This window comes from Schistocerca cancellata, chromosome 4 (assembly GCF_023864275.1).
Source record: "Schistocerca cancellata isolate TAMUIC-IGC-003103 chromosome 4, iqSchCanc2.1, whole genome shotgun sequence".
NCBI lineage: Eukaryota > Metazoa > Arthropoda > Insecta > Orthoptera > Acrididae > Schistocerca > Schistocerca cancellata.
This window is the reverse complement of record NC_064629.1, coordinates 345,396,023-345,408,244: the sequence shown is the minus strand read 5'-3', so window position 1 is coordinate 345,408,244 and position 12,222 is coordinate 345,396,023. Positions and strand designations below refer to the sequence as shown.

Sequence of the window (12,222 nt, the reverse complement as noted above, 5' to 3'; positions counted from 1 at the left end):
CTTCGTACATACAATCGCATCTGGATTGAGGGACTTGTTCCCGCATGCTGGAGCGAGTCTATTGTTGTCCCGATTCCTAAGCCGGGGAAGGACAAGCACTTGCCTTCCAGTTATCGACCTATCTCGCTTACCAGCTGTGTCTGTAAAGTGATGGAGCGAATGGTTAACTCGCGATTGGTTTGGCTGCTCGAGTCTCGACGCCTACTTACCAATGTACAATGTGGATTTCGTAGGCGCCGCTCTGCTGTTGACCATCTGGTTACCTTGTCGACCTTCATTATGAATAACTTCTTGCGGAAGCGCCCGACCGCGGCTGTGTTCTTTGATTTGGAGAAGGCTTACGACACCTGTTGGAGGGCGGGCATTCTCCGCACCATGTATACATGGGGCCTTCGCGGTCGCCTCCCTCTTTTTATTCGTTCCTTTTTAATGGATCGACAGTTCAGGGTACATGTGGGTTCTGTCCTGTCAGACACCTTTCGCCAGGAGAATGGGGTGCCACAGGGCTCAGTTTTGAGCGTCGCTCTCTTCGCCATCGCAATCAATCCAATAATGGATTGCCTCCCAGCTGATGTATCAGGCTCCCTTTTCGTGGACGATTTTACCATCTATTGCAGTGCGCAGTGTACACGTGTCGTGGAGCGCTGTCTTCAGCGTTGTCTTGACCGTCTTTACTCCTGGAGTGTCGCCAATGGCTTCCGTTTTTCTGCAGAGAAGACGGTCTGTATTAACTTCTGGCGCTACAAAGAGTTTCTCCCACCGTCCTTACGACTCGGTCCCGTTGCTCTCCCAATCGTGGAGACAACCAAATTTTTAGGCCTTACATTTGACAGGAAACTTAGCTGGTCTCCACATGTGTCATATTTGGCTGCCCGTTGTACCCGTTCTTTAAATGTCCTCCGTGTTCTCAGTGGTATGTTGTGGGGAGCGGATCGAACCGTCCTACTTTGTCTATATCGGTCGATCGTCCGCTCCAAGCTGGATTATGGGAGCTTCGTATACTCCTCTGCACGGCCATCCATCTTACGCCGCCTCAACTCCATACAACATCGGGGGTTACGACTTGCGATCGGAGCATTTTATACTAGTCCCGTAGAGAGTCTTCATGCTGACGCTGGCGAATTGCCACTCACCTACCGGCGCGATATACTGCTTTGTCGGTATGCCTGTCGGCTACTGTCAATGCCCGACCATCCGTCTTATCGTTCCTTTTTTGACGACTCTCTCGACCGTCAATACGGGTTGTATGTCTCTGCCCTGCTACCCCCTGGAGTTCGCTTTCGTTGCCTCCTTCAACACCTTAATTTTTCACTCCCTGCAACCTTTCGAGTGGGCGAGAGCCACACGCCACCTTGGCTCCAGGCTCAGGTCCGCGTTCACCTTGACCTCAGCTCGCTCCCAAAAGAGGTTACCCCCGGTTCGGTCTACCACTCCCGTTTTGTGGAACTTTGTTCGAAGTTCATCAATATGACTTTCATTTATACAGACGGGGTCGGGTGTTCTTTTATTGTCGGGGCACAAAGTTTCAAATACCGGCTCCATGGCCATTGTTCGGTCTTCACAGCTGAGCTCTTTGCACTCTACCAGGCTGTTCTTTACATCTGCCGCCACCGACATTCTGCTTATGTCATCTGCTCCGATTCCCTGAGCGCCATCCAGAGCCTCAGTGATCCGTATCCGGTTCACCCTTTCGTGCACCGGATCCAACGCTCTCTTCGGCAGCTGGAGGACGTCGGTTCTCCGGTTAGCTTTATGTGGGTCCCTGGCCATGTCGGTATCCCTGGGAACGAAGCTGCAGATGCTGCGGCCAAGGCTGCGGTCCTCCAGCCTCGGACAGCTTCTTGTTGTGTCCCTTCGTCAGATTTTAGCAGGGTTATTTGTCGGCGCATTTTATCGCTGTGGCATGCCGATTGGGCTGCCCTTACAGCCAACAAGCTTCGGGCCTTGAAACCTCTTCCCGTGGCTTGGACGTCCTCCTCACGCCCTTCTCGGCGGGAGGAGGTGGTTTTGGCCCGATTAAGAATTGGACACTGCCGGTTCAGCCATCGCCATCTGCTGATGGCTGCGCCGGCGCCGTTCTGCCCATGTGGGCAATTGCTGACGGTCCGCCACATTTTAATGTCCTGTCCGGATTTTAACGCACTGCGTCTCGATCTTAACCTGCCATGTACTTTAGATGCCGTTTTAGCGGATGACCCATGAGCAGCTGCTCGTGTTCTTCGTTTTATCAATTTGACAAACCCCACTAAGGACATTTGATGATGCTGTTTTTTAATCCTATGCCTGTCAGTCTGTCTTTTATCGTGTTTTCCCTTTTAGTTGTTGTTTTAAACTTCTGCCTCGTGGTGCGTTCTTAACGTCGTCGGGGCGCTAATGACCATTGAAGTTGTGCGCCCTCAAACCTCACAACTTTGATTCAAATTACATAGCATTGTAGTCCGTGTTGCATAATCAAATACACCACTTTTGCAGTTAAAACCATTGTCTTTCTGATGAACCCAGTCTGCAATGTTCTATAGAACATAGTTTCTTGCAAAATCAGGTTGAAGAAACATTTTTTATCTTTTTGCAAAATCTTCAGATTTATTCAGTATTGGGAAGTGGTATATAAATGAAACGTCATATTTGAGGACCTTGTGTTGTTAGATTACTACATGCCAAGTTTTATGTTTGTCGTAGTTTTAGTCCGTGAGATATTAAAGCCAACTTCTGGAGCCAGTTTTTTTGGTCAATTTTGTCTAAAATTTTCTGGCTGGATATGGCTTATAAAAAGTTTTTTATTATTTCTCTTAAGATAAAGCATAAAGTTGAACAAGATGGCCAAATTTCATTTCTTTTGAGAAAGTACTGCCAGAGATGTAAAAGTTCAAAGTTGTCAGAAATTCATGCTTGCTCTGTGCAGTCGCTCAAGGAGTCATAGAAGTGACAATATCTTGGCCAGTATTGCTTCACAGAATGTTAAAGGCTACCAATGTTGATTGTTACATGTGCAAATGTTCACATAAAATTTCAATGAAATCCGTGATGGTCAAGCTGGGAGGCCTCGGCGAGTTGACTTGGAATGACCCTCTGTTGTAGTGTGAACCAGCTTTTTGACGGATGCACAGATGTGAGCATAGCAGAGTGAAGTGTATTGGCTACAGTTCAGATTAGCAGATATACAAGAGACTAGCTAAATCACAAACATCTGTAGTTTTTTGTGTGCTCATGGCGGTACTATAGGTACACGAAGCATTATATTTGAAACCATAAAACTGTATTGCACTAGAAAACTATCCAGACTATTGCAGCCCAAAGAAGCTTTGATCATACCCTCTAAATATATAGTAGTATGTCTCATGAGGTTTGATGAGATGAAGAAAGAAGGGGACAAAATCTTGTTTTTAAGTGTAGTTGCACAAGTAGGAATAAAACGATAATGTGTTCATTTGTTCATTAATGTTAACGCTAATCATGTATACATATCCTGTAAACAGATTCGTTCCACATCATTTTGATAAAAGAATTTTTCAAATGATCTATGTAACAACTAACACAAAGTAAGTGTTTTGTGTTCCATAAAGCTGTTCCAAGATTCAATTTTCATAATAGCAGAGTACCTAATGTCTGTAACTTTCCTGATCCCTGTATTTGAATAATTTATTGTTGATATTGCTGGTTTTATGGAAATTTTTTGAACTCATTCCTGCATTGTCTTGTAAATACATCACTGGTGGGTAGACAGTCTTGGACAGTGTTTGGCTCAGTTGCAGAAACTTTTTAAAAACACAAAACAGCTGAAGATTAATTGTAAGATATTTGAGAGTTGTTCCTTTTAGGAAGTTAAGTCCCAGTAGAATAAGTCAAGTAGTAAGTTTTTGAATATTATTTGGATTATTTAAGTATTTAGAGGTCACTGGTAATGAGAAACATGTTCCTTAGTACAACAAACATTGGTATTAACTACTATGCCTTTTATGATTTTAACAGATTCATTTATATATTAAATGATATGTAATTTTTTGTTTGTGTTATAAAAGATATATAAATTTTATTATTATGTAGAAGGCTATGTAATACATGATTTGTTTGTGATTGTTGTTTCTTGGCCTAGGTGTTATATCCATCTTTGTGCGTCAGACCAATGTGATATGGATAGGATTCATACTCCTCATTAAACTCTTCAGTTTACTCCAGCGTGATATGGTAGCTGTTGGACAGTACGTGAATGTGTTAAAAGATGAAGAGTTCTTTCAAATGGTGACGGTAAGATCATATTACATATCTTTCTGAAATAAAGGTGATGTACATGTTGTTAATGTAAACTGCACTTTCTTTTTCTTTGAAGATGTGTTTTTCTCATGGAGGATATTTTTCTTTGACAGTGAACTAAACCAGTTCTAACGGAAAACAGTTATTTGAAAAATACAACAAAGTACTGGTACATTGAATGAGACTTTCGCTCTGCAGCAGAGTGTGCGCAGATACGAAACTTCCTAGCAGATTAAAACTGTGTGCTGGACCGAGACTCGAACTCTGGTCGTGAGTTAGTCTCAGTCCGGCACACAGTTTTAATCTGCTAGGAAGTTTCATACTGGTACATTGATATAAGCAGAAGTTGGAAGACAACAGAAGTGCATTAGTAACTAATATGATCCCTGTGGAAGTAATTTAATTTGAGAATGGAGGAGCAATGAGGGAAATTGAGAGACCTGACTACAAAATATATCACATTGGGGAATAGCCAGAAGGTTTCAGGTTTTGGGTGGGTGGGTGGGTGGGCGGGGGGGTGCCTGCATGTTTGCGTGTGAGGGTGTGATTTTAAAGACTTCAAGGGAGCTATTTGGCTTACAAAACTGGAAAAAGGTTGTGAATAGATAAAATTAAGTTGACTGGAGATGTTGCTTATAAAATCACTATATTTGATCAGAAGGTTTCAGCAATACTGAAGGGAAAGAATACCAATGGAATAAAATTTGGGAAAGGTGTAAGACAAGGTTATCACCTAAACTCTTCAGCAGATATTTGAAAGATACGATTGGTCATTTTTTATTAGTGGATAGGGTGTCAAAACTGGTGTGTGAAACTGAGTTTTGAAATTTGTAATCGGTGTGCTTAGCCAGATATGGAAAAGAACTCCAAGGACAGAAGTGATCAAAGCTACGAGAAAAGATTATGGAATGAAAATAAACATAAAGTAAATGAAAAAGACAGGAGGAGGATACAAAAGTTTAAAAATAGTGCCGAATGGAAACAAACTAGAATATGTGGAAAATTATTAGTGCCTAAAAAGGAGTAGAAAAAATTGGAGGTGAGACACTGACATTAAATGAAAAATAGCAGTGGCTAAATTTTCATACTATAGTAACAGGAAGATTTTCTGTAACAGAATGTAAACTGGATTAAGGGAAAAGTTTATTGAATGTTTTGTTGGGAGTGCCCTATTGCAGGGGTGAGCAATTGTTCTGGCTTGGGATTAGTGGAGGACCGCATCTTTTAAAATGATTGAATTCATTAGTTAATTTTGCATGTCAGTAAAGGTATAAATTGCACCACAAAAGTCAATAAATAAAATACTGACAGTTTTATTCAATTTATCATGCTAATTTCATATCATTGGTAGCTCCAAGCACATTTAATGTTAGAATCAATTCAGTGAAACAAATATATCCTGTCACCCTTGTCTACTTGCAGGTAAATCTCATTATACGGGATAGTAAATTCTGCAGAATTGTCTCGCATACCAAATTTGTGTTAATTGATAGTAATTATATATGTAAAAATGAGGTCAGGTTCTCATTTATTCACGTATTAAGCTTAAAATTAGAGTTTCTGAGTATTTTTACGAAAAATAATCATCATCTTTCTGAAATGCATTTTAATGCACAATTTATACACTTAAATTTTTAACACTGAAACACACAATAATGCACCAAAGTATTTTTCATCAGGTCTACATCCTAAATAGCTTCCGGATAATCTACATTGCAAGAATTTGCTGGTGCTACAATCAGTTTAGTTTCCATGATGGATTTACTCAAATGGAAATCCTTTGTGGCTGAAGTGTTCTTGCTAGGTGCTTCACATTTGTTTGCAGTGCCACACTATTTTGCAAAAAAATGTTTGTTTGCTTTGCAGTCTTCATTGCCTGTTGATTATACAACTCTGTAACATTTAAGATAACATTCATCTTCTCTCTTCAATTTTGCACTCCTTGCTCCTGAAGGATCATGGTCTTCAAAAATCGTCATTGTGGTGGCAATCTCTCTGAAGAACTCTGCCAGTTTATTCATTGTCAGTTTTCTAAGAGGCTGAATTTCCTAGATTTCTGTTTCTTCTGTATTAATTATTACTATTCTGATTGAAACTGTCAAATCTTCGTTGCTCAGTTTCTTGAAATGGGAGTTTGGGAGGGCACATTCGGCATAGGTATCGGTGAATCCAATCTGATATGCAAGGTCTGCAGTTTCTAACATCAGTAGCTATCCTAATATTGAACTGTCACCAAAAAAGTTGGTGGTTAAGTTTGTCACTCGAATCACATTCTTTTAAGCGATTAAAGAAAATTTTATGTGGATAGCATGCCTTGATTGTAGAAATAACTACCTGCTTCAATTTTTTCTTTCTCACAAAAGGTTTTCAGTTCTGTTTAGTTCATTAAAAAATAGTTGTTGAAAACATCAGAAGTCATCATTTTTATTCCACCGCCAATGAACTCCCAGCTTGCTCTTGTCGCAACCCTTTTTATAGTGCTCTAGGATTTTGAGAGTAGAAGATATAAGGGGCTTTAATTTGCAATCCCCTGCAATACTAACATTGAAAAGAAGTGTGCACCAGTTCTTGGCAGCCTTAAATCCTGGTACTGTTTTTTCTTCAATAGAAGTCAGCGTGTGGCTAGGCATTTATTTCAAAAATAAGATCGTTTCATCAATGTTAAAAACCTGCTATGCAGTATACTCTTTTTTTTTTTCCTGTCACAACTTCTCCAAATGTATCTTTAAATTCCTCAGCTCCAACTTCATCGGCCACAGCTGCCTCTCCTGTCATTTTTAATGTTGTGATAGCCAAAATGATGCTTGAAGTGATCAGACCAACTTCAGCTGGCTGAGAAAGTCACTGAATCATACTCATCGTTTGTTAAATCTACATACAAGGTCTTGGACTGTAGCTTCGGTAGCAGCTGCAGAGAGAGGCATTTGCTGTTGGTTGTGGTGCTGAATCCAGTGGCTTAGCATTTTTTCTGTTTTTCCCATCATCTCTGAGCAAGATTTGGTCACTCTAGTCACACTTAAAGTAGTTGGAGATTGAGCAGTTTTCAAATCGACTGCATTGTCACAAATAGTTCTCACAATGGATTCACTAAGTAACAAAGCACACTGAATGTCTAACGATCCAAAACACCTTTATTTCTACTGAATACAACTTCTCTCCATACTTTTTTCCATCGATGAGAACATTTTCTTTCCTTTTATCCGACATTTTAGTAGAGACCCTGTCAAATACAACTTCACAGAAAGGAAAACCATGGATACAAGACCCTGGACTGACTGACTGACCTACACTGAGGCTAAGAGGAAATTTGAATGCCTACATCCTGTACGCATGACATCGTCTTACACTGCCGCTACAATAGTTCTAACCCCATCAACTCCGCCAACCCCAGTCACCTCTCAGAGCCAGAAGACTACACCTGCCCCCTTGATGGTGGGCGAGCACTTCCCTCCCTGTTGCTCCTGCACCACATATTTCAGGAGCAACACCCTCACCCCGCAACCATCAGGGACGTCCATCACCACTTCTAAGCTGGAGTAGCATACAACTTGTTTGGCTGCTCTCGCTAGGAAGGGGTCCCTTGGATCACTCCCTACCTAGGTTTCTGCTAGTGGGGGAGATGACACCTGCCCAAAAGCAGCTGGTCACAGGGCTTAACGCTCATTGTCAGTCCCGGAGACTGAATCAGTGAAGTCCTCCCGGCCAGGGAAACCCAAGGAACAGCAAGAGAAATCGAAAAAGAAGCACCCAAAGACCAAGGGAAATGTGGTGGCACCCACACCACTGCTACCTCCAAGCTCTGTGTCTGCTGATGAGGTGGAGATTCTGGTGTCCGCTGTGGACCTAGATCTCATCGGACCCTCAGACAAAATGGATATAGACTGCTCAGGCAAAAAGGCGGTGGCAGCAGGTGACCCTGAGATGTAAACTGCCTCATTGAGTGTTCCATGCCTTCCCAATCTCACAATGTCATCCTCCAGTGGATTTGCAGCGGTTTTTTCCACTGCCTGGCTGAGCTACGACAACTGTTAAGCTTTACACCTGCTTACTGCATTGCTCTCCAGGAAACCTGGTTCCCGGCAATGCGAACCTGTGCCCTCCTCGGCTCTTAGGGATACTACAGGAACCGTAGTGATTGTAATCAAGTGTCAGGTAGAGTTCGCGTTAATGTCCTAAACTCAGTCTGTAGTGAACTTGTGTCCCTTCAAATAAGGACGACGCAGGAAATAACGCTCTGCAATGTATATCTTCCTCCAGACGGTGCTCAAACCCGGTAAAAACCCACTCGATGTGGACAGCTATTGGTCTGTCAGCCTCACCAATGTTCTTTGTAAGCTGCTGGAATGTATATTGTGTCGGCAGTTGAGATGGGTCCTGGAGTCACGTGGCCTACTGGCTCCATGTCAGGGCAGCTTCCGCCAGGGTCTCTCTACCACTGGTAATACTCCAACTCCTTGTTGCTGTCTTTGTTGATTTACGAAAAGCGTATGACACGACCTGGCGACGTCATATTCTTGCCGCATGATAAGAGTGGGGACTCGGAGGCAGACTCTTGATTTTTATCCAGAATTTCCTGTCGCTTTGTACTTTCCGTGCTCAAGTTGGTGCCACCCATAGTTCGCCCCATATCCAGGAGAATGGGGTCCCGCAGGGCTCTGTATTGAGTGTGTGTATATTTTTAATGGCCATTAATGGTCTAGCAGCAGCTATATGGCCGTCCGTCTCACCTTCTTTGTATGCAGACGACTTCTGCATTTCATAATGCTCCACCAGTACTGGTGTTGGTGAGCTGCGCCTACAGGAAGCCATCCACAAGGCGCAGTCATGGGCTCTAGCCCACGGTTTCCAGTTTTCGTCCGCAAAGTCGTGTGCTATGCCCTTCTGTCGGCGTCATACCGTTTATCCAGAACCAGAAATTCACGTTAATGACGATCCATTCACTGTAGTGGAGACATATCAATTCTTAGGAATGGTTTTCGATGCCCGATTGACTTGGCTTCCTCACCATTGTCAGCTTAAGCGCAAGTGCTGGCAGCACCTCAATACCCTCCGCTACCTGAGCAACACCAACTGGGGTGCAGATCGCTCTACACTGTTGCAGCTCTACAGAGCCCTTGTTCAATGCTGCCTTGACTATGGGAGTCTGGTTTATGTTTCAGCGGCACCGTCAGTGTTGCATGTACTTGACACAGTGCACCGCTGTGGTGGTCACCTAGTGACAGGAGCTTTTAGAATGAGTCCGCTGACCAGCATCCTTGTGGAAGCCGGAGTGCCTCCATTGCAGGTTAGGCGTGCACAAGTGCTGGCCAGTTACATAGCACACGTTCGTGGCTCTCCTGCGCATCCGAATCTCTGAATCACTGTCTCCTTTTCCCACCCACGGTGGTTCATATCCTGCATCTGTGACCCAGGTCAGGGCTTCCAAATGCAGTTTCTGTCCAATCTCTTCTTTCTGAACTGGAGTCCTTGCCTTTACCACCTATAATTGAGGTCCATTCACATACACCTCCATGGTGTATGCCTAGACCGCAGCTTCGCCTGGACCTTTCACATGGCCCTAAGGACTCCATTAACCCCGCGGCTCTCTGCTGCCATTTCCTCTCAATTCTTGACAAGTACCGAGGCTGCAAAGTGGTTTATACCAATGGCTCGATGGCTGATGCTCACGTCGGCATCGCGTATGTCCATGGAGGACATATTGAAGAGCATTCCTTGCCCAATGTCTGCAGTGTTCTCACTGGCGAGCTGGTGGCTATATCTCGTACTCTTGAGCACATCTGTTCATGAACCTGGGGAGGCGTTTCTTCTGTGTATTGACTCAACAAAGCATATTGTGTGGATAAGCAGATAAAAATAGATTAATTTGCTGAGGTTCCAATTCATTGTCACGTTTATGATTATCACCACAGAAAGGAACACAAAATAATCTGCAAGTTATTGGTCAACTTAAATGAATGAGGTCTTTTTCAAGGCAGTCATACATTGTTATTCACAGTTTAGCACAGGCTAGGATTTCACAACTGACATTTCTGTGGCTTACCGTATTTACTCGAATCTAAGCCGCAATTTTTTTCCTGTTTTTGTAATCCAAAAAACTGCCTGCGGCTTAGAATCAACTGCAAAGTAAGTGGAAGTTCAGAAAAATGTTGGTAAGTGCTGCTACAACTAACTTCTGCCATCGAATATATGTAGCGCTACACAGGCATGCTTTGCAGGCACAAAGATAAATACTGGCGCCAAACCCTCTGCATCAGTAAATAAATTAAAAGAAAAGGTAGAAGAATGTAAACATTGTGCCATGTATTCTTTCTTGTCTGCTGCTATCTCATTTAAATCCTGTCTGCCTAATAAACTACGAAACTAGAGTGAGACAAAGCAAATGCGGAAGAATATACATATCATGTCATGTTTATATTCATATTATTCTTATGTTGAATAGTGATGCAGTCAGGAATGAAGCACGGCAACTGACTAGATTTTTAAATCTAAGATGAATCTAATTTCTGTGCAAAATGTAATCTACTAAAGAGGCATCTGCAAAGATTTTCAAACAGAGAAAATTTTTCGCTAAACTCTCGTTCAGAACATCATCTATCATATGCAGTCTGTTATTTGGTTCGTGTTGATCCTTACCAAAGAAAGCTGCAGTGTAAGTAATAACAAATAGCAGTCTCTTGCCATTGTTTCGCTTACGAGACAATCTCTCTCTCTCTCTCTCTCTCTCTCTCTCTCTCTCTCTCTCTCTCTCTCTTTAAAGAATTGTAAGCCGCGGTGTGCGCACAGAAGTAAGCCATGCCGCGAGCAATGACAGGTCGTAAACACTCATTATCAGAAAGCAACAAACAATGCATGACACAGTACAATAATACATTTTCAGCTTAGAGTGACGTAAAAGAACACAGATAATGGCACTTCTCAGATCAAAGCAAAATAAGCAATCAATTCAAACCAGACGAAGCACGTGAAAAAGGAAGGGTACCCGTATAAATACGGACGGAGCACTTGACACAAAACAATGGCTACTTGGTAAAGCTTAACTATTAAGCTTACAACTCACACCAAACTACTGTAGCAGTATCTTCATTCATTCGACCCCAATTGTGTCTCATGTTACAATGAACCAACTTTGTTTCGATTTGGAGGTGCAGCCTAAAACTTCTCTCTCCCCTTGAATTTCGAGTCTCAAATTTCAGGTGCGGCTTAGATTCAAGTGCAGCTTAGATTTGAGTAAATACGGTAAGCTGTTGCTGGAGAGGGAGGTTATAGCTGCATGTTGATGCAGATGTGTAAGACAGAACCGTGTCAAGAATATCGACAAAGTAGTGTGGCTCATAACGAAACCTGTGGGATACCACTTAGTACTAGACACACAAGTTGTCCATTTTGCGCCACATTTAGTTGAAATTATCTTCTTCTAATAAATCTCTGATAGAATTCAGGAATAGATAAAAATGTGATGTATTCGTAGTATTTTGTTTGTATAATGTGCTGACCAACTTCAATAACAAAAAAGCAGTAACATAAGTAGTGAAACAGTGATGTAATTGATAGTGGACTACCGTGTCGCCAGAAAATGCATTTGTGTATTGGAGTAAAAATTTGTTGCTGCGAATAGAACTAAAATGAAAACATAGTGCTGCTCTTCCTGAACACATTGATCCAACATCGATATATGTACACTGTATATTTTGTCTGAGTGTATTGAAAGAAATGTAAGATTGTGTGTGTCTTCCGTGTGGGAAGTGACAACTCATGTGCTCCTTCCTATCTGTGAATCTTAAAGTAATTTTGAGAGGGTATAGTCCTGAGAATCCTTCATAAACAAGTGGTCTACCAGTGAAGATAGTGACACAAAATTACATCAGTTTATTGTTAAAATTTCTTATTTAATAAAATGCACATTGAGGAGACCATGTACTTCGTCAGCATATTTGGTAGTTGGGGACAGTAGCAGTTGTGGGATAGTTGCAA

At 42.3% G+C, this 12,222-nt stretch overlaps 1 protein-coding gene across 1 annotated transcript in view; it reads left to right on the top strand.

Moving 5' to 3' along the window:
* Window positions 1-12,222, top strand: part of LOC126184860 (putative Dol-P-Glc:Glc(2)Man(9)GlcNAc(2)-PP-Dol alpha-1,2-glucosyltransferase) — a 97,730-nt gene that overhangs the window by 54,701 nt on the left and 30,807 nt on the right. Inside the window, exon 4 of the mRNA XM_049927475.1 lies at window positions 4,094-4,245. Within this exon, the coding sequence (XP_049783432.1) occupies window positions 4,094-4,245 (152 nt within the window). The remainder of the gene's footprint in view (window positions 1-4,093; window positions 4,246-12,222) is intronic.